At 41.6% G+C, this 22,988-nt stretch overlaps 1 protein-coding gene across 2 annotated transcripts in view; it reads left to right on the top strand.

The window, feature by feature from the left end:
* Positions 1-22,988, top strand: part of EGFL6 (EGF like domain multiple 6) — a 54,779-nt gene that overhangs the window by 974 nt on the left and 30,817 nt on the right. For both annotated transcript variants that reach the window (XM_043897640.1, XM_043897639.1), the window contains exons 2-3: positions 16,191-16,303; positions 22,538-22,630. In XM_043897640.1, coding sequence (XP_043753575.1) covers positions 16,191-16,303; positions 22,538-22,630 — 206 coding nt within the window. The remainder of the gene's footprint in view (positions 1-16,190; positions 16,304-22,537; positions 22,631-22,988) is intronic.

Here is a 22,988-nt window from a genome sequence, read left to right as displayed (position 1 = left end):
CACCTAATAAATACACACTTATAGTGCACCGTGTAGGCCTGGCAGGGTCCTAAACACGTGAGAGTTATGAACCCATTTAAAGTCTGTAAGTGCTCTGCCTGGAAGATACTGTTATTATAATCCTCGTGTTGTAGAAGAGAAAAAAGAGGCACAGAGAGGTCCAGCAGCTTGCCCCAAGAGGCACAGTCAGTAAATGAAAACACCAGCGTTGAAGCCCAGGCCATCTGGTCTGGAGTCCCTGCTCTTCCCCAGTGCTGCACTGTTGCTGTTGTTTAATCGCTGGGTCATGTCCGACTGTTTGCGACCCCATGGACTGTAGCCCTGCAGGCTCCTCTGTACATGGACTTTTCTTGGCAAGAATACCAGAGTGGGTTGCCATTTCCTTCTCCAGGGGATCTTCCTCACCCAGGAATCGAACCCGCATCTCCTGCATTGGCAGGCGAGTTCTTTACCTTTTACTTTTTGAGCCACCAGGGAAGCCCTAGAACAGCCTTTTGGGAATCACTCACTGAAAAAGTATTCCTGTTTCTCTTGCTTTCCAAGGCATACCCTAGTTTCTTTCTCTGCTGTGGCACTATTGAGCCCTATTGGGCTGGGCAGGACAATTGTTTGTTCAGGGTGGTTAGAGAGCAGTCCTATGTACTGTAGGATTCTTAGCAGCATCTGTAACCTCTGCACACTAGATCAGTAGCAACTTTCCTAGGTTGTGACAATCAGAATTGGGTCCAGACATTGCCCAAAGTACTGATATGGGGCTGGGGGGGTTGCACAGTTGTTTCCAGCTGAGTCAGGACCTCTGCACTATTAGATTTTTAGTCAACAGTTTCTGTGGAGAGCTGGCTGAGAGCCTTGGTTTGGAATGGGCTTCTTAAAGGTGAGCCATCTATCTTTGTTTGAATTACAGGAAAAATCTTTCATCAGTGTCAGTCACAACATTAAGGGATTTTGAAGTTCAAATAGAATAAGCTTTAGACCCAGTTCTTAGAATGTATGATCACAAGTTTCAATTTCCTTTTCATGATAAAAATGTAAGGAGATGCAGTTTGCTCATGATCACATTTCCTGGAATGCTAGAGGTTCTGGCATCGCTAGAAAGCCCACTTAAGAAACATCAAGTGCTATTTGGAGATGAGATTAATAGTTGTTTTAGCAGTGGACAAACTGACGTCCAGGAGCCTCAGTTTCAGAGGGCCACCAAATTAAATCAGAAGTCGAAAAGCTCCCAGGTTAAACCCAAGAATATTACAATGGAGGCTTGACATCAGGATTTTGCAGTTTCACAGTTTTAAAGAAGTGAGCAGTGGTTTCTTTCTGTGGTCTCAGGTTCACGAACTGGTACGCTCATTATCTGTGCAACATGCTTGGAAACGTCTCATGCTCAGTTTTTCAGGAACTGCCCAGGGACCAGGTGTAATCACCCCCAGCCCCCAGGTTACAGACGGCACGTGAAAAAGGCAAGGAGCTCGGAGCACGAGAGCGTGTCCACTGGTTATTTCCTGAGGTTTTACGACTTTCAATAAAAACTGACTGCTTTATAGGGATTTCTAAGATAAGCACCCGTTGTTGTATTTTTTAATTGAGACACCGTACCTTAATTTCAGTGACCTAGAAGATTATATGCCTCTTAAATGGTGATTAGTGTATTAGTAGTCAATTAATGGAGAAGACAATGGCAACCCACTCCAGTGTTCTTGCCTGGAAAATCCCATGGATGGAGGAGCCTGGTAGGCTGCCGTCTATGGGGTCGCACAGAGTCGGACACGACCAAAGCGACTTAGCAGCAGCAGCTGTCAATTAACAGTCATCAAGTGAATAAATCCTCAGCAGCATGCATTTTTTTCATCTTCAGTGTCAGAATTTGGCGTAAACCCTTTACTTTTATCTTGTATGCTACTTCAAACTAATATTCTAAGTGTCACTGACTTACAGTATTATTTTCAAGTGTACAACATAGTGATTCAGTATTTTTGTAGCTGACACACCATACAGAGTTCTTATAAAGTACTGACTATTTCCCTATGTGATCCCCATGCGTTTTAATGCCATTTGGGCTTTGGGACTATTTAGATGCTCTCAACCTGCTTGGTCCAATACAGTAAATACAGGAGTCACTAGCCCCATGTAGTTGTTGAGTACTTGAAACATAAGCAGTCCAAGTTGCGATGTGCTGTGATTGCAAAATATACATTTTGAAGACTTTGTAATAAAGAACATAAAGCATCTCACTAATCATTTTATATTGAATACATGTTGAAATGATAATGTTGTGGATATAGTGCATTAGATAAAATATATTACTAAAATTAATTCCACCTGTTTCTTTTACAGTTAAAACAATATGGCTACTAAAATTATATTTTTATTGCATGGTGTTAGTCTAGAACACTTACTGATCTGAACTCCATCTCCAGCATTCCAGGTCCTGACACTGGTACCTTTCTGCCTTGGGCACATAAGATAAATATGCTATTAACTTTGCTGCTCTTGAGTTTGATGTGTGGAACAACTCCCTTCTTATATTTATGCAATATACATTTTTTTCTCTATTGAGTTCAAGTAACAATAATGTGAGAGATAAAGGAATTACTGAGTTCATGTATTCATGGACAGAGGCCTGCTTTCTGCAAACTACACCCTGTTTGAGAATTGATTCTTCTCAGAGCCCTGCTAAGGAAGTGCCACTGTCACAATTTTCCACAAACTTAGTGGCTTAAAATAGCATAAATTTGGGATTTCCCTGGTGGTTCCGTGGTTAGGACTCCGTGCTTCTATTGCCTAGGGCACAGGGAACTAAAATCAAATCAGTTCGATCCCTGGCCAGGGAACTTAAATCCCACAAGCCTTGCAGCATAGGGCAGGGGTGGGAGCAGGGATATACATTTATTTTCCTAGAGTTCTGGAGGTTGGAAGTCCAAAATTTGTCTTATGGGGCTAGAACTAAGCTGTTGGCAGGATTTGTTCCTTCTGTAGGCTCCATGGGAGAATCCATTCCTTATCTCTTAGACTTATAGAGGCTCCAACAGTTCTTGGCTTGTAGGCACATCACTGCATCTCTTCTTCCTTTGTCACCTTGCCTTTTCTCTAACTCTTAGTCATGTTCCTCCCTCTAAAAAGAACCCCTGTGATTATACCTGGCCCACCCAGAAAATACAGGGTGACCTCCCTGTCTTAAGATGCACAAGAGCACATGTGAAATTTCCCTTTTGTTCCATAAGGTAACATTTCGAGGTTCCAGGGATTATGACATGACCATCATTTGGGGGGTCATTATTCAGCCTGCCACAGGAAGTCTGAGCTATGAGTCTGTTTTTCTTGGTTTTATGGATTGGATCTTATATTTAAACTTGATTTTAATGACTTGTGAGTGGTTGGCATATCATTCCTTTCTTTATTCTTTAAACCAGGGATTGTGGGAATATACCCAAAACTCAAGAGCTGAGTGTTTCTAGGAAATGGTGACCATGAAATGCCCAATTACAGTACAGAAATCATTTCTGAGCAGTCTTGTTTCAATCGTTTCATTGGTTTAAAGGGTGTTAAAGTCCTATTTCTATGTAATTTATGTACATAATCTAAGGTTATGTAAACATTAAAATGAATAAGTATATTATCTAGTCTTCATAAATCAGATTGGCATTCAGCTAATTTTGTTGAAACACTATTATGTGTCAACACTTTTTCAGTGTGATTTCAGTCAACTGTCTCTTCAATCCTAAGAAATAAGTATTGGGTCTCTGACAGACAGTGGGATGGAGAAAATTGAAATTAGATAATTCCTCAAGAACTGCATTGGATTTGGTCTTCTGCCCTAACAACAGTGACATTCCAATATTTCAAATTTGTTTCTCAAGAAAAATTGAATACATAAAAGCTGACGTTCTTACAAAGTACTTTCTCACATGTTATCACCAGTGAGCCTGTTGAGCTTGATGCTTGCCCAGCACCATCAAGGGATGTGTGTAGAATAAGTGGGAAGTTCCTGGTGCTCCATTCTCCCAAGACCTTCCTCTCTAGGTTTCCATTCTCTAAGAAGCAGACTCTGAGACCAAAATTCAAATGTGCATGGTTTATTTGGGAGGTTGTCCCCAAAAGTTCTAGTTTTAGTAGGATAGAGAAGGGAAAGACATGTTATATAAATAAGTTACTATTGTGATTTAATTCTGCTGGGGAGTTCTAGAAGACAGTAGGGCCCAAGCCTTAGAATGATCCCTGCTGAGGCTCAGGAGCTGGGTTATCTGTGCTCCCAGCAGTCATTGGTGGAGGGCCTCAGAGGATGCCGAGTCTACGTGTTCAGCTTGCCATGCTCACAGGCAGCATGGGCTCTGTAAGGAGCCCTGCATGTCTGGGTAAGGAATTTGAGCTTTGATCTGAGGGCAGTAGAGAGCAAAGCAGGGCATCGCTGGCTGAATTCTTTAATGATAACCTCATTATTTCCAATTCATGCTCATAATTATCACACAATTGCACAAAATAATTTTTAAGATAAGGAGCAATAAGTTAGTTTACCTGGCAACATTTTTTCCCCTAGTGTACATAGTAATAGTCCATAGTATCTCAGATTTGATTAATACAAATTAAAAATCAAAATCCCAAAGCAGCAAATACCTTTATAAAGATCATCACCTTGTCCTTCAAGTTTTCCCTTTGTTCGATCTCTAGTCCCCACATTTATTACAGTTATCTATTGCTATTCAACAAAATACTGCAAAGTTTAGTGGTTTAAAACAACATTTATTATCTCACTGTTTCAGCAAATGGGGAATTCAGGAGCAGTATGCCCGAAAGGGGCCTGGGGTTTTTCACCAGGTTATAGTTGAGTTGTTGGCCGAGGCTGCAGTTATCGAAAGGCTTGACTCCACCTGGAGGATCTTCTTTCAAGATGACGTGCTCACACAGCCATGGGCTCCTCGCCTTGTGGACCTCTCCATAAGGCTACTTGAGTGTCCTTATGAGGTATCAGCTGACTTCCTACATATCAAGAGTTACAAAAGAGAGATAACAAAGAGGAAATTATAATGCCTCCTATGTCCTAATCTCAGAAGTTACTCTCCATCACTCCCATGATAATCTCTTCATCAGAAACCAGTCACTAACTACAGCCCCACATCAGTGTTAGGTCCAACTGCTCACCACTCAAAAGCCAATACTTGAGAGGCAAGATTGGTGGGAAGGAAGTTTGCTTAATTTCAGAGGACGGGGTGAACTCATGTCCAAAGGCCAACTCCTCACTGACAATCAGTAGGCAAGAGCTCTCATAGGGGAGTTTCAGGGGTGTATTGATGGAGGGAGGGGGCTACAAGTGGAAACAACATAGTCAACTCTGACAGTCCTATCTTGGAATTGATCATGTGGTGGTCTGATCGGTGTTAATCTTGATTGTTTTAAGTGCAGTTAATCTTCAGCTTCCAAGGTTGGTTTGTTCCCATTTCTTTGAGGCCAGTTCTCAGAACTGTGGCAGCTTATGTCATGACTACAGCCTGGTCACTGTATAGTCACATTCTTGCACATGGTGAGGGCTTTAGTGTCTATGAAACAACTCAAAGGATATAGCTCAGAGTATTATCTATGGCTCTTGAGGAGGAACTAAAGGTCCTTGACATTTCTTAATGACCAAACTATTATTATTATGGTTGGATAGCATCACCAACTCGATGGACATGAGTTTGAGAAAGCTCTAGGAGTTGGTGATGGACAGGGAAGCTTGGTGTGCTGCAGTTCATGGGGTCGCAGAGAGTTGGACAGGATTAAGTGACTGAACTGAACTGAAACTATTATTATTGTGTCTCCTTTGCTTCTGCATTTTCTCACTTATCTGATTAAATTTTTCTATAGACAAAAAGCAAGAGGAAGACATGTTGGGGAAAGACTATAGAGTCCTGCTCTATTTCATAAGGGAAGGCGAATTGGGCTTAACTTTTAAAAGGAGGAATATCAAAGAATTGGTGGGCATATTTTAAAAACATCACAAAGCATTCTCATTTTCCTTCTCTCACACTGATTACTCCTCAGCCTCCTTTCCCAGCCTTCATTTCTACAGAGATAAGTCTCTGACCCTATTATCTTCCGTATCTAAACTATCTCTAGGTGATCTTGCCAGTCCTTGCTCTTTCATGCCATCTATATGTTGATGACTTAAAAATGTGAATCTTAAATCTTAGGCTCTCTCTGCTGCATTCCCTTTTTTAATTTTTTCTAATTTTTATTGGAGAATACTTGATTTACAATGTAAGTAAGTGTACAATGTTAGTTTCAAGTGTACAGCAAAGTGAATCAGTTACATATATACATATATCCTCTCTTTTTTAGATTGTTTTCCCATATAGGCCATTACAGAGTATATAGTTCCCTGTGTTGTATAGTAGGCCCTTATTGGTTATCTATTTTCTATATAGTAGTTTGTATATGTCAATCCCAATCTTCTGGTTTATCCCTTACCCCCTCTTTACCCCCTGGTAGCCACAAGTTTATTTTCTACATCTGTAACTCTATTGCTATTTTGTAGATAAGTTTATTTGTACCGACTTTTTTTAGACTCCACGTATAAGTGATGCCATATGGTGTTTGTCTTTCTCTGACTTACTTCACTCAGTATAACAATCTCTGGATATACCCATGTTGCAGCAGATGGCATTATTTCATTCTTTTTTATAGATGAATAATATTCCATTGTATATATGTACCATATCTTCTTTATCCATTCCTCTATTGATGGACATTTAGGTTGTTTCTATGTCTTGGCTATTGGAAATAGTGCTGCAATGAACACAGGGATGCATGTATCTTTTTGAATTATAATTTTCTCCAGATATATGCCCAGGAGCGGGATTGCTGGATCATACGGTAGCTCTATTTTTAGTTTTTTAAGGAACCTCCATACTGTTCTCCATAGTGGCTGTACCAGTTTATATTCCCACTGACAGTGTAATAGGGTTTGCTTTTCTCCCTACCCTCTCTTATTGTTTGTAGATTTTTTGATGATGGCCATTTTGACTGGTGTGAGGTGATACCTCATTGTAGTTTTGATTTACATTTCTCTCATAATTAGTGATATTGACCACCTTTTCATGTGCTTTTTAACCATCTGAGTAGTGTCTTCTTTGAAGAAGTGTCTACTTAGATCTTCCACCCATTTTTTGATTGGGGTGTTTGTATTCTTGATATTGAGCTGCATGAGCTGTTTATATATTTTGGAGATTAATCCCTTGTCAATTCTTGCCCTATCCTTCGGGATGTCTCACTGAGCTTAGGACATCCAGAACTGAACTCTTGGTCAGCTCTCCAAAACTCATTCCCTGCTTCTCATCCATTCCCCCCATTCCAGGAGTGTCCAGACTGATTGGTGTCGAAAACCTGGGCATCATTCCTGACAACTCACTCTTCCTCCCCACTTTACGCAGTCAGGTGCTAAGTCCTACTCCAGAGCATGTGTCAAGTCCATCTCCTTCTCTCCCTCCTACCTGCCACCCCCCAGCCACATAACCGTCCTCTCTCACTGGAACCACCCCCCCTCCAAGGGTTTCCCCTTGCTTCTTCTTTTGTCCCCTCTAGTCCATGTCTTAGAGTTTTCTCCTTGAGAATCAATTAGGTCAGGTCAGCCCTCTCCTTAAAACCTTCCAGCGACTCTCCATTGGATTAAGAATAAGTGAGAGAAATAGAGGAAGCAGTGGAGAGTTCAAAGTTTTGTATACTCATGGCATGGGAAATTTGAAGATGCATCAACACACACTGGGATACACTTGATAGCTTGAGCATTTTGGATTGGGTTCTCAGCTGCCTACACATCCAGTAAAGTGAGATGTTTTGGGGGCATCCCTGGGCCTGCTGGACTTGGACTCTGTATGTCAAAGATGGATGGGAGCCCAGAATTTATCTTAACTAGTTGGGTACTATGGACTTGCCATGCTGGGAGTTATGATAAAAACAGGAGAAAGCAAAAACAAATCTCTTCTGGCTGGCCCTTGTTGTCCGTATTTAGGAAACTCTTCCATTTCTTTCGTTTGGCAATATTTAAATGTAAAAACATCAGCAAAAAAGTTTTAGCGTCTCAATTTGTCTTGGAGAATATCATAAAGTTTCCTGGAACATTACCATAAACAAGCATACTAAGAATTCTGGCAAAGTGTATTTGTGCAGAAAATAAGGAATCCCATGAAGAAATACTATACGACTTACACAATCCCTGGAATGTTTTAAAAATTAACTTCAGCTGTGGAGACGGCGATTTGTGATTAATCTGATCAATGTAGACAGCAAGCTGTATGATGCATGAAAGGAGCTCTGGGCAATTCAGCATGTAGCTCAGACAGCCACAGCTCAGGGCCTCCTCCCCACAGAGACTGTTCACAGTGCCACTTCCCTGCCTCAGGACTGGGTGCCCTGAGCCTTCTATATGTCCAGTGTTGTTTAGGAAGAGAGGTCAGAGGCAGAGCACACAACCACACATGCGCCAGCAGCTGTCTAGCCTGGTCAGACCTCCCAGGGTGGCAGAGAATGTTGGTGGGATTCTTTCAGTCCAAGACTAAGAATTCTCTTTCTAGCTTTCTCTTTCTAAGTTCCTGAAAGAATCAGGAACTTGTTTTTTATTGATCACCCCAGATTTATAAGTTCCATGGAGTTGGATTAATCCAGCCAAATGCATATGAGCTCATTATACTCAGACATCTCTTAAATTCAGGACTATGCCTTAACCATGCATTCTTGATCTCCCAGAACACACTGCTCCAGTTTTGTACATTAAAAAAATGCTTCACTAAATATGAAACTAAATGCAAATCACACTGATAGCTTTCTAAGTTTTTGTTTGTTGTTTCAGTGGATTCACACATGAGGAAAAGATCATGTGTACTGCTTACTGCTAAGTCACTTCAGTCGTGTCCAACTCTGTGTGATCCCATAGACGGCAGCCCACCAGGCTCCCCCGTCCCTGGGATTCTCCAGGCAAGAACACTGGAGTGGGTTGCCATTTCCTTCTCCTATGTGTGAAAGTGAAAAGTGAAAGAAGTCACTCAGTCGTGTCTGACTCTTCCCGACCCCATGGACCGCAGCCTACCAGGCTCCTCCATCCGTGGGATTTTCCAGGCAAGAGTACTGGAGTGGGGTGCCATTGCCTTCTCCGTCATGTGTACTAGACTTTAGGAAAAGAAATGGTCTTAGAATATTACTCTCTTCATCAAGGTGGGCTAACTCTATGTGTCAAACCATCCCAAAATCACAGTGGCTGAACAAAGTAGAAGTTCATTTCTTTGCCTGCCTTCAAGTCCAACACACATTTGAGAGAGTCTGCTACATGCTTTCACATGGGACCAGGTTCCATCCATCTTGAGGAGCCATCTTTGGCTAGGGCCACAGTGTCCTCTATATTGGGCTGATGGAAACAGAGTCGAGGATCCCACAGGAGGCTTTGTGCACGGGCTTGAAGATGGTCTACTCCTATTCTCTTGGCCAAAACCAGTCATGTGTCCCCACCTAACCAGCAGGCTGGCTGGGAAGGATAGTGTAGCTTTGTGCCCAGAAGACACAGAAATGGATTTACTGAGCACTTAGCCTTCTCTTCTGTGATCGTTAAATTGTAACATATGATACAACAGATATTTGGACATTTTTAACTTCTAACATCATAGTTTCATATGGTTTCACCTAATAGTTTGTATTTCTTATCCAGAGTACTCACAACTAGATATTAAAACAGTGATCGAATTAGTGGTGGGAAAGTTAGTGATTGGCCCTGGAATTAGGGCAAAAGGCAGGTAGGAGACGATGCTGGGAAAGTAATCTGAATTCCTTACTAACATTTACTTGCAATGTCATTTGAGAACTATCGAGAAACAAAAAGTTAAAAAAATTTTTTTTAGCAGTTTTTAAAAAGATTTTATAAGAAAATGTGTCCCACTGTTATCATCAATATTGTGTTTGCTTGTGGTAGATTCTCTCTTCTCCTCAATAATATTGTTTCAGCTTAATCAGAAACATTTTAAATAATTAATTTTCTTTTTATCCATAATTTTAAATAGCTGCCATATGTGAATTAAAAAAATTAGCAAGCACAGAATGCAGAACTGGATTCTTGGTGTAATAAATGAATTTCCTCCTGCATCTACAAATCAGCAAGTAATTATTAGCCATTCTATCCACTAGTGATTTCCCTCTTTTAAACTGTTTTCCCACTTTCCTGACCAGATGTAGAATTTGATGATTAAACCAGTAAAATCCCATTTGTGGCTATCCCTTTGAAGTTGTTTCTCAAAACTGGGTGACTACATGAACTGCACACTCATTAATTACCAGGCACGTTGCTCATTTATGGACGCACATGGTTCTCTGATGGCTTTTTCTACAGAGTTCTTTCAAGGTGCTTGCTCTCCTGTAGGAAATATGCACAGAACATGTCTCTGCATCCATAGAGCAGCTGGAGACCGAAGCGATGTTTTATGATTTGTGTGGTTGCCTGAACATCCAGAATCCATTGTATATTTCTCAATCATGAGTTGAGTCTTAGTTGTTCTTTCCATATTTTAAACAAGTGAGAAGGCTAGATGTAATGTCGAATTTCTGATGTCTTCCAACAGAGCTGTAATACTAAAATGCATTTGTGACCAGGGAAAGAATCCCTGATAGTAGATAAGAAATCTGACTTCATTAACAAGTTTTTGATGGCTTAAGTGTTCATCATTAACATTTTGGAGAACTTTACAAGTGATACTTTGTACAATGTCAAAAATGATGTCTTGGAAGAAATTAATACACCTCAGATTTCTCAGTTTCACCTTTTCACCTAAAGGCAAACATGTGAAAGCAATAAAACTCGAGAAAGCAGATTTCTCTGTAGAGTTCTGTTAATGTACAAACAGTATATGAATTTCACTTTCTGGTAACTTTCTCCTCTTAGTTAACCCCAGGCAGTATTCTCCACAATCAAAACTAATTGACTTTGACAAATACATATGAAATGGGTTTGACCACCTGTACAGGGAAGCCTGGGCTTTTTCACCAAAGTTTCTAAGTAAGCTTTTCTTAAAAAAAAATCATATTTCAACATTTTACTTTGGTTCTTTGTAATTTCACATCTCACAGTTTCAATAATCTTTTTTTAGGTATAATTGTTATAAAACATTATGTTCATTTCAGATGTACAACACAGTGATTCGATACTTGTATACACTGCAAAATGATCACTACAGTAAGCCTAGTTATCATCTCTAAACCATACATAGTTACAGCATTTTTTTCTTGTGATGCAACTTTTAAGATTTACTATCTTAGCAACTTTAAAATATGCATTACAGTATTATTAATGATGGGGCTTCCCTGGTGGCTCAGTAGTAAAGATCTGCCTGCCACCACAGGAGACTCGAGTTTGATCCTTGGGGAAGATCTCCTGGAGGAGGGCATGGCAACCCACTCCAGTATTCTTGCCTGGGAATCCCATGGACAGAGGAGCCTGGCGGTCTACAGTCTGTGGGGTCACAAAGGGTCAGACATGACTTAGCAATTGAGCATGAGCACGCACAGTTAACTATAGTGGCCATGCTGTATATTACATCCCCAGGACTCATTTATTGTATAACTGGGAGTCTGTACCTTTTGATCCCCTTTACCTGTTTTGTGGCTCCTGCCAGCAATCACAGATCTCTTCTCTGTATCTTTGAGCTTGGGGTGGTTTTCTGATCTGTTTTTTAGATTCCACATTTAAGTGGAGGTCATACAGAATCTGTCTTTCACGTAGCATAATGCCCTCAAGGTCCATCCGTGTTGTTGAAAATGGCAAGATTTCATTCTTTTTCATGACTGAATAATATTCCATTGTATACACATACCACTTCTTTTTTCATCCATTCACTCATTGATAGACACTTAGGTTGTTTCCATATATTCGCTATTATAAATAATGCTGCAGTGAACATAGGGGAGCATATAGATTTTCTTTGGATAAATACCCAGAAATGTAACTGCTAGATTGTATGGTTGTTTTGTTTTGTTTTAAAATTTTTGAGGACCCTCCATGCTGTTTTCCAGAGTGGCTGTACCAATATTTATTCCCAACAACAGTGTAGAATGGTTCCTTTTCTTCACATCCTCACCAACTCTAGTTATTTGTTATCTTTTGATGATAGCCATTTTGGCAGGTGTAAGGTGATGCCTCATTATGGTTTTGATTTGCATTTTCCTGATGACTAGTTGATGTTGAGCATCTTTTCACATGGCCATCTGAGTGTCTTCCTTTGAAAAAATGTCTCTTCACATTTTCTACCCATTTTAAAATCAGAGTGGTTTTTTTTTTCTTTGGAAATGAGTTGTTTGAGTTCCTTTTATATGATAAATATTTACATTATATTTTATATTTGGGTATTAGCCCTTTATCAGATACATGATTTGCAAATATTTTCTTCCATTTGGTAGGTTGCCTTTTCATTCTGTTGGGTTCCTTTGCTGTGCAGAGCCTTTTAGTTTGACGTAGTTCCTACCTGTTTGCTTTTGCTTTTCTTGCCTTTGCTTTTGGTGTAATGTTTCAATAATCTTGTTGGCGCCTGTTGAGTTCACCTCACTTCTATGGAAGCTGCTTTGTGTCTTGCAAAATCCTTGCTGTTTCCAACTGTCTGAAATCTCTGTATAACTCTCTGGCGCCTTTAGGATGGGCCAAATGTTTCATGTGGACACAGGCCCTTCCTTTCTGGCCCTCGTTTATCTCCTGCTCCTTCTCCCTCCCACTGTTCTGTCTGTTTCCCTTCTCGCTCCCCTGGTCCACACACACACACCACTTTCTCTGCTCCAACTTACAGGCCACTCACCCCTCATGTTCTTGATGGCTCCTTTTGAGGATGAAGCTGGGTTTTTTGGCATCAGGGAATAGGTAAGGCCCTTCCTGTTGGAGCTGGGGCACTTATTGCTTGCAAATCTGAGGTCAAGAAGGGGAAAAGTGGGAAAAGGGGAAAGGTAGGAGAGAGGGATAATTTAGGAGTTTGGGGTTGACCTGTGCACACTGCTATATTTAAAATAGATAACAAGCAAGGACCTACTCTATAGCACAGGGAATTCTACTCAGTGTTCTGTAATAACCTAAATGGTAAAAGAATTTTAAAAGACTCAATATATGTATATGTTAACTGAATCACTTTGCTGTAGACCTGAAACTATACAACATTGTAAATCAGCTATACTCCAATACAAAATAAAAATATTTTAAAAAAGAAGTTTACAGGTCAGCTCCATGATTTGTTGATAGATTGAAATCTCACTAAATGAACTACACGTTCCTTATAAAAATATGTAGTTAAATTCCCATAGGCAGAATATCCCTCTCTATAGGTTTCTTCTTTGTCATATGTTCTTTTTAAATCCACCTGAAATGTGACATCTTCTTTTCTGGGCAGAGTCAGTTTCTCCCTCCACTCTGCTCCCCAAACTCAGCTCCATGTTGTTAAAGGAAGAAAAAACAGATGTGGGCACTTAGTCAAAGTTTAATACAAACATGGTAAAAATAAACTGACTCTTTGAGGATCTAGATGGAAGATTTTTTTTTTTCTCAGGGTGAGGTAAAATTGCATTACCTTATTCATCAAGGCATGGGGACAGCTGTTTTTACCAATTAGTTTTGATCTTTGTGTTTCATTCTTAAGGATAAGAAGACAAATAACCCAATTGGAAAATGGGGAAAGGACCTGAATAAACCTTTCTCCGAAGAAGATACACAAAGAGCCAATAAACACATAAAAAATGTTCAACATCATTAGCCATCTGGGAAATACAAATCAAAGCACAGTACTACTTCTCAACCACTAGAATAGCTGTAATTTTAAAAATGCACAATAACAAGTGCTGTTGAGAACGTGGACAAGTTGGAGTCCTCATACACTGTTGGTGGAGGTGTAAAACGATACAGCTATCTTGGAAAACAGTGTTTTGTTCTTGTTCAGTCGCTTAGTCATGTCCAACTCTTTGTTACTGCATGGACTGCAGCCAGGCTTCCATTCATTTCCTGAAATGCAAAGGTAAAATGATTGACTGAGGAGGACTTACAAATAGCTGAGAAAAGAAGAGAAGCAAAAGGCAAAGGAGAAAAGGAAGGAAAACAGTGTGTCAGTTCTTAAAAAACTTAAACATAGAATGCCTATGATCCAGCAATTTCACTCCTAGGTATATACCCAAGAAAAACAAAAACATATGTTCATGCAAAAGCTAATACACAGTGTTCATAGTAACATTATTCTTAATAGCCAAAGAGTAGTGACATCCTAAATGTCCATCAACTGACAACCAGATAAATGTGGTCTATTCATATAATAGAACATTATTCATCAGTAAAAAAGAACAAACTACTCTTATGTGCCACAAGATGAATGAACCTTGAAAACATGCTAAATGAAAAAACTCAGACACAAAAAGACCATATAATATATGATTACACTTATGTGAAATGTCCAGAATAGGCAAATCTAGAGACAGAATGTAAATTTGTGGCTGCCAGGGGATGAAGGGAGGGGAGAATTGGGAATTAAGTGCTGTTAGGTATGTCCTAGAATTGGATGGTGGTGACAGTTGCAGCAGAAAGAGCATGGTCAAATGTACATTCCTGGTCTGTTAAAGTGCCCGGGTGTTCAATATACATGCATTTTACCGTGTATTTAATATGCAAGAGGAAACAACCCTAGCCATCCACCAAATATATAGCTGAAGTCTTTTCCTCCAGAATCTGGTGGTAACCCTGTCCAGTCATTGAGTGCGCAGTGAGCTACCGCCTTGGCGCTTGGGGTCGGGGCCCACTCTTTCCGGCCTCTAGGTCAACGTCAGCAAACTGCAGCCCTCAGGCCAAGGCTAGGTGGCCCTCTGTTTCTATGTGGCTCTTGAGCTAAGAATGGCTTTTATTTTATAAATGGTTAAAACTAAACCAAAAAAAGAATATTATTGCATGACATGTGGAAAGCTTATGAAATTCAAATGTTTCAGTGTCCATAAATATTTACTGAATACAGCCATGCCCATCTATCTACTGTTGCTTGCAGCTGCTTTTGCACTTGGACAAAGACCCCGTGGCCCACAGAGCCTAAACTATTTACCATCTGCCCCTTTATGGAAAACATCTGCCAGCCTCTGCTCTACAGATAAAGAGTTGAGTGAATTGTGTTTCCAGGAGTGAGGAGGGTGCTCTGGGCTGGACCCGCTGACAGGGCTCTGCTGGGGTTGTGACTGCTCCTTCGGGCTGGAGTTGCCTCATCTGGAACAGGAGACGGCTTGCATGAAGGCTCTCTGTAGCATCTTTCCAGCTTTGACCGTCTCTAGTGTATCGAGATTCCAGTTTGTTCGGTGGCCCCCAGGTGGCCAGTGGGGCAGGGGACAGCGCTCTTGTCTGGGACAAAGCCACGGGGGCCAGGGAGTCACGTGAGCACACGGCACGGAGCTGGACACAGACCTGGGGAGCCAGTGTGTCTGTACAGGGCAGATCTGAAAACGGGCCCTCTCCAGGGCTCAGAAGCAGACGATTTGGGCCACTTTCATGTGTCCTAGTTTCATAGATTATATGTAACCCAGTTCTATTTATTTCTTTATTTAATGGCTGCGCTGGGTCTTTGTTGCTGCGCGGGCTTTTCCCTAGTTGCAGAGAGTGGGGGCTACTCTCCAGGGGCGGTGCACAGGCTTCTCATTGCGCTGGCTTCTCTTGTTGCAGAGCATGGGCTCACTAGCTGTGGCGCATGGGATTCATTGCCCCGCAGCATGTAGAACCCTCTCAGACCAGGGATTGAACCTGTGTGGCCTGCATTGGCAGGTGGATAAGAATCCACTGAACCCCCAAGGAAGTCCCATGTAATCCAATTCTTTTAACCCTGGGGAAGAAAGAAATGGCTGATGCTAAATATTGGGGACCTGGAGAAGGGCATGGCAATCCCCTCCAGTATTCTTGCCTGGAGAATCCCATGGACAGAGGAGCCTAGTGGGCTACAGTCCATGGGGCCGCAAAGAGTCAGACTTAGCACAATCATTGAAGTGACTTAGCACAATCATTGGTGAAGGCTGGCAAGGGATGATAGCAGAGGCTGGCAATCTGAAATTCAGGTTTTCAAAATCCGATCTAGCACTTCCAGCAGGTTTGTGGAAATTGACCAGGTAACTGTCATGTCTCCTGTCCATAGAGTAGCAGGGCAGAGTCTCTGTGGTGCTTCCTGTTTTCTCAGTACTAACATGTGGCTCTTTATCCACAGTCCAAGGGATCACGAGTTGTTGGCATCATCACTCCAGCCTGGTGTCTGTCGCTATGGAACCATACTGGCCTGCTGCTATGGCTGGAGAAGGAGCAGCAAGGGAGTCTGTGAAGGTACTTTTGTAAAAACTCAGACCACCCTGTGTTCAGGTAGTTGGCCTGGGTCCTGCGGTTTTTCTCTGTGACACCATAAGCTGTCACCAGGTTACCAGTGGCTTTCCAAGAGCAGGGACACAGTCCTAACTGACACCCAAGGTCTAAGATCTCATTCCATTCAAAATATGGCTGACACCATCACCCTTGATATGATGTGTTTGTTTTAGGAGCCCTGTTTCATCAATTATTTCTGCTGTTCTCTTAGTCAGTATGGCTGTTTTTGTTTTAATCTAGAGAAACTGAGTTAGGCAAAAACAGGTCAAGAAATACCTCATTCTAATTATAATTTTTCCAACTGATTTCTAATGAGTTCCACTTTTTAATTATGAATTACCCAACCAGTAGGCTTTGGTCACAAACAAAAAGGTTAGCCATTTACTTTGTAGTTCAGTTACTCACATTTTTCAAGTCCATTGTGCCAATTTCTAGATGGTTTCAAGGGATGCGTGCATCCCTTGATGCAAGATGCAAGGGATGCAAGATATGCATGGTTCTATTGTGTACATTTCAAGCTAAGTTTGCATAATTTGCTTTTGACCTCATTTCTCAGACCAGTGTTAGGAACTCCAAGAGAGGCCTCTGACAATTTCAAGAGTTGGGGAGGCTAGGGATGAGCACAGAGTTTTGTGTTGCATTGTTTTTCATGTAAATTTCTATAATAATCGACACTCACAGTGTAAAAGAATAAATCTGTATTCTTCGTAGCTGACTAACCATTCTTTCAGGGCAGGAATCTGGTCTTGGGGCCTTGTGTATCTAGTAGGTGGCATAGAAACTGAATCCTTAATCTGTTAAGTGGGATGAACAGACATTTGCACGCCCCATATACTTTAGGCACTGGTGCGGATCATATTGGATTATAAACTATAAAGCCCAAAAGTGTTAGTGATTTTTAAGAAGAATAATTCTACCTTCTTTTTCTTCTCTTTCCCTGCCCCAACCTCCTCCTCTTAGATTTAGCTGGTTCAAAAAATAACCTGGGTAGACCATAGCTGTGGGCAGAACTTGATCATATCCGAAATCCATGAAACATTGGAGGACATTGATCTCGCTCCCACGTGTTTGATACTATGTAAAACCCTGCACTGTCGCAGTTTCCTTACGAGGAGATGACAAGAGTGTGAAGATAGTAGAAGAAATGTTTGAAGGCCATCACTGCCTGCCTAGCAGAAGAAAGTTAGAACATTTCCCTGGGACTTTGTCGGTTGAAAAGGGTGGTCCTCACACTGGTCGGGTGGGTCATGATCAAGGGCATTGTCTTGAGAACCAGACCGATGTGGGTGACCTTGGGCAAGGTAGATAAGCTCACTCAGGCTCCATTTCCTCCCTTGCAGACTTCTGTCCATCAAAGCAGCAGGTGATGAGGGGGTTCAGTGTTGCTTTTTTTCTCCTTCTAAACACAACATAATACATTTTTCTTTGAAGTCAGTCAGGTGGAAAGGGCCAAAAACCACACAGGATACCTGATTTGGAATCTCTGTTACAGTCACATGAACCTCAGGACCTCCAGCCATAAAACTTGCATGTTTCTGGTGAATAAATGAGGGTGAGCTTTGCTTTTCTGGAAGGGCTATTCTATAACTAGATCGGAGCAGTCTGACCATGGTGCACACAACCAATCACGTTCTCACTGCTTTTGTGACCAATATTCATACCAGAGGCCTGAAGAGAATTGAAAGCCAGATGCTAAAGGGCATTCCAACACACTGCTCCCACTGCGTGTTTGGCAAGCCAAAGAGATGGTCAGCCCATCGCCTGCCCCCGTCAAATGTTGACACAGTAAATGACAATGATTTTTGTATCTATGCTATCATATTACATCTAATCGGCATGGTCCTTCTTGATGGTAAAGTCATATGCTTCTCGAAGCACCAGGTAACAGACTAGTTAGTCCCTGATCACCAGGCCTCTGATTTCTAAGCCATGGGGTGCATGGTGATGAGATAGAAATGCATGCCAATTTGCCTAAACAGGCAGAGCCAGGCTCCAGCCTGTGAGGGTGCAGTCTGCCCCAGCCTTCACCTCCATTGACTAATCACCCCTCAGTCCTTCAGAGGCCCTGCTTCTATGCCAGAGCTTTCTAGATCTCAGCCTCCGCCCTGCTTAAATCTGCTCCCAGGGCAGGGTCTGCTTCACTCAGTATCGTTAGCCTTCAGATATGGGTCACTTAGTGAGATATGGGATAAAGAGCCGTCCAACACTCCAGAAAGATGGAGGAGTTTGCAGGGAAATTAAACAAGAGAGCTTCCTTTATCTAAAGCACACTTAAGTCTCAGGCCATTTTAGACATAAACAGAATTTCCCTATGCCATAGACTGGCTGTTCCCATCACAGATCCGAAGTTACAGTAAATCAAAAACGTCTTTCTGGAGTGCTGATCTCCAAACAGCAAGGGTATTAATATTCACCACTTCTCCTCTCTCCTATTTGGCATTTATCCTGGGCTTTCCTGTCTGGACTACATTGAAAATAACTTTCCAGGGAGCAATCAGAGGTCTTTGGGGCTTAAAAAAAAGGTTTATTTTTCTAACATTTACAGTTAAAGCTGCTTCTCCAAGAACATAACCATAACAAAATAGACCCTGGAAATCCAGTTCTATCTCATTTACCTCCAAAAGTAGAAGAACTTTGGTGGGAAGTGTGTTTTCCCCTACCTTCTCTCACGATCTACTTCAAGCCTTGAAATGTTTCCCTATTCAAAGTTCTACATTTAGTGCTTTATTTGTCATTCAAAACTATTTCATTGTCTAACATGTTCACACTATTAAATGCAAGAGGAGAAACAAAGATGAATGTTTATATCCCTGTTCTGAAAGCACTTAGTATCAGATAGTAGATAGAAGTCAAACATAGAAGCGAAATATCTGGCTAGTTATTGAATAAGATGAAGATATCAGTTTCATGGGAGAAGCCTACCAGAGTTCTGTGGAGTTCTCAGAGATGAGCAGAAGTTCATGTGTGGCTGGAGAAATCTGTACAAGCTTCTGGAAGGAGGGGCCCTACAAGGTAGTCCTTGAAGGATTATTAGGATATTAACCATTGGGGTGGCGGGGAGGGGTGCCGCAGTGTGGGGTAACAATAGAGATTGGGTAGAAAGTTCAGAGTAGGTCAGAGAAGAGCAGGCAGTCTGGTTTGACCTCATCATTGCTTGGGTTCAGGGAACAGAGTAAGACTAAAAGAAGGCGGAGGCCAGGTCATGGTTATGACCCCTGTCCTGGATTCAGGACCCAACAGAGATTATTTGATGACTTCTAGGCAACGAAATCAGTCCTGAATATTCATTGGAAGGACTGATGCTGAAGCTGAAACTCCAATACTTTGGCCACCTGATGCAAAGAACTGACTCATTGGAAAAGACCCTGATGCTGGGAAAGATTGAAGGCGGGAGGAGAAAGGGATGACAGAGGATGAGATGGTTGGATGGCATCACTAACTTGATGGACATGAGTTTGAGTAAGCTCCGGGAGTTGGTGATGGACAGGGAAGGCATGCTGCAGTCCACAGGGTCGCAGAGTCGGACACGACTGAGCGACTGAACTGAACTGAACTGAGGCAGTGCATGGCATTATCAGAGCTATACTTCTGGAATATCCCTTTAATGTCACATTGGACATCGATAACCTAGGAACAGCACCTGTGAAGGTGATTCTTGCACAAATATCCTGTTGAGAGGCACTCGGGAGAAATCTGTAAGGGAGTGAGGAAACTGGGGAAGAAGCGAGGCAAAGATGTGGCTTAAAGAGAAGTTTGACTTCATCCTGATCCCACAGGGAGCTCTGGAGTGTTAATTACACTGCAGCATTTGTCCTGCCCAGAAACCAGGGGCTAGGCTGTTAGACCTGTGTGTCAGCCAAGCCCTGGTCACAGACTGTGGTGAGGAAAGCAAAGAGAGAGAGGCATGTGACAAATCTCCCAGACATCTATGGGCAAAGTGGTTCCAAGCAGCTGGATAAATATTGGCTTGGCCAAAAAGTTCGTTCTGGTTTTTCTGTAAGTGACTGTAGAGAAATCCAAACACACTTTTTTGGCTAACCCAATACTTACTCGAGGAAATTGGTGGTAGAAACAGGGATCAAGGGGTAGGGTGCTTGTCTGGGGATTGTTTGGGGATTGTGTGTTAGGTGATTGTTTGGGGAACAAGAATAAATAGAGACGGTTGAGATTTTGACTCCAGGTAGCTGGGAGATGAACGGTGACATTAGCAAAGGTAGGGTTGGGTCAAATGGGAACATGCCAGAGTCTTTAGGAACAGGCTTGCCTAGGAGTGGACCTTCTATGAGCCAGAGAATCAATGTGCAGAGAAGTAAGCAAGCATTTCTGGCAATTGCTGAGTCATCCTTTCATATGCTGGCTGTTTCTGGAACTCCTAGTAGATCCAGAAAATGTGAGAGTCCATGATTCCCTACCTGCCTAGTTTCTCTCTCATTCATTGCTTTTCCTCTCACTCCCCTCATGTCTTGGGGTTCTCCCATTTTCCTTTCTTTCTATCCATAGTGTTTTCTCCCTATCTCCTCCTTATGAGCCAGACTCAAACTTTCCACCATCTTTGACTACATTTTCTTGCCCCCAATCCAATCTGTTACCCATCCTATTCTTGTTTCTCCTGCCACTTCAGTCATCCAACAGATGTTTATTGAGTTCCTAGTTTGTGGCAGGTGTCTGGATACAGAAGTGGATAAATCAGAAAGCCAAATCCTGCCTTTGGCATGCCTCCGTCACCACCACTATCACCATCACCATCATGCTTGTGGTTCCCATCCTTGGAACCGGAGGCAGCGTCTCCCTGCCTCCAACCTGTGCTTTGTTCATTTTGGCTGATGACACACAGAATTGAAAGTTTTTGATCATTCAAAAGTGAAACGGGGAAAATAATACAGAAGAGGAAAAAAAAAAAAAACAGTAGAAAGGGGGAGAAGGACCTTGGCCCAGTATAACTATGGAGTTTCTTCCAGCTCACAAATCATATTCCTTTTGTTAAATCTTTTGTGTTTACATACAAAACTGGCTAATTGCGATGTAAGAGGCTCTCTTTTTCTTTGAATGCCACTGGAGGTATGGCAGTGCTAGGCAAAGTTAAGGTCAACTTGTACTCATGGGGTGGAAGGGGGTGAGGGGATGGGGACTGGTAATGTAGTTCAGAAGCGAAGCACTATTCAGTATTTTAAAGGTGAAAACAAACTGGAGAGGAAGCAGATCACCCTCTGTATTGTATGTCACCGTGGATTTCTCTGCCGCGCAGAAGGCAGCTAAGTTTAACACGTGTGCATTTCACTGGGCTGACTACCCCTGTTCCTTTTAATTTCTTTATTGAAATATAGTTGATTTACAATGTTGTGTTGATTTCTGCTATACAACAAAGTGATTCAGTTATACATATATATTTGTATTCCTTTGTAATACTCTTTTCTATTATGGTTTATCACAGGATATTGAATATAGTTCCCTGTGCTCTACAGTAGGACCTTGTTGTTTATCCATCCTGTATATACTAGTTTGCATCTGCTGCTCCCAAACTCCCAGTCCTGCCCTCTCTCATCCTCCCTTCCCATTGGCAGCCACAAGTCTGTTGTCTATGTGTGTGAGTCCATTTCTGTTTTGCGGATAAGTTTATATGTCTCAGATTTTAGATTCCACATGTAAGTGGTATCATAAGTTGTTTGTCTTTCTCTTTCTGACTTACTTCAATTATTATGATAATCTCTCTAGGTCCATCCATGTTGTTACAAATGGTATTTTATTCTTTTTATGGCTGAGTAATAGTCCGTTGTATATATGTATCACATCTTTTTCATATGTTTACCTTTCAGTGAATATTTTGGTTATTTCCATGTCTTGGCCATTGTTGATGGTACATGTATATATCTTTCTAAATTAAATTTTTGTTCAGATATATGCCCAATAGTGGGATTGCAACTCTGTTTTAGCTTTTTGAGGAACTTCCATACTGTTCTTTCTAGTGACTGCACCAATTTACATTCCCACCAACAGTGTAGGAGGGTTCCCTTTCCTATATACTCTCTCCAGCATTTATTATTTGTAGACTTTTTGATGATGGCCATTCTGCCTGGTGTGAGATGATACCTCATTGTAGTTTTGATTTGCCCTTCTCTGATAATTAGCCATGTTGAACATATTTTCATATGCCTATTGGTTCCTATTTTTTAATCATCAAAATACCTTTTCTTTCCACAGCTATGTGTGAACCTGGATGCAAGTTCGGCGAGTGTGTGGGGCCAAACAAATGTAGATGCTTTCCAGGATACACCGGGAAAACCTGCAGTCAAGGTCAGTACTAGAGACCACGGTGGTAATACAGACCTACCCCAGAGCTTGCAGAATCAACTCAGGCTGTGCAGTGGTGTTTGGGACACAGCATAGCACTCAGGATTCTGCAGTTTGTAACTCCAATCTTCAAACGAAAGTGGTTTCAGAATGAGATTTTTCCATCAGTCTCTTCTAGAAAAATGTCAAAGTCATTCTGATGCTTTTGTTAGGATGCCAGATAAAAAACATTATTTTCCCTCAAAACAAATAATGTGTATTGTTTTTTTAAGCTAAGGAAGCAATGCATATTTTTTATTTAAGAAAATGCAACAAAACAAAAGGATATAAATTAAAAAGTGAGTGTGAACACCCACAGTCC

This window comes from Cervus elaphus, chromosome X, assembly GCF_910594005.1.
Source record: "Cervus elaphus chromosome X, mCerEla1.1, whole genome shotgun sequence".
Classification (NCBI taxonomy): domain Eukaryota; kingdom Metazoa; phylum Chordata; class Mammalia; order Artiodactyla; family Cervidae; genus Cervus; species Cervus elaphus.
This window is presented reverse-complemented; position numbering and strand designations above follow the sequence as displayed.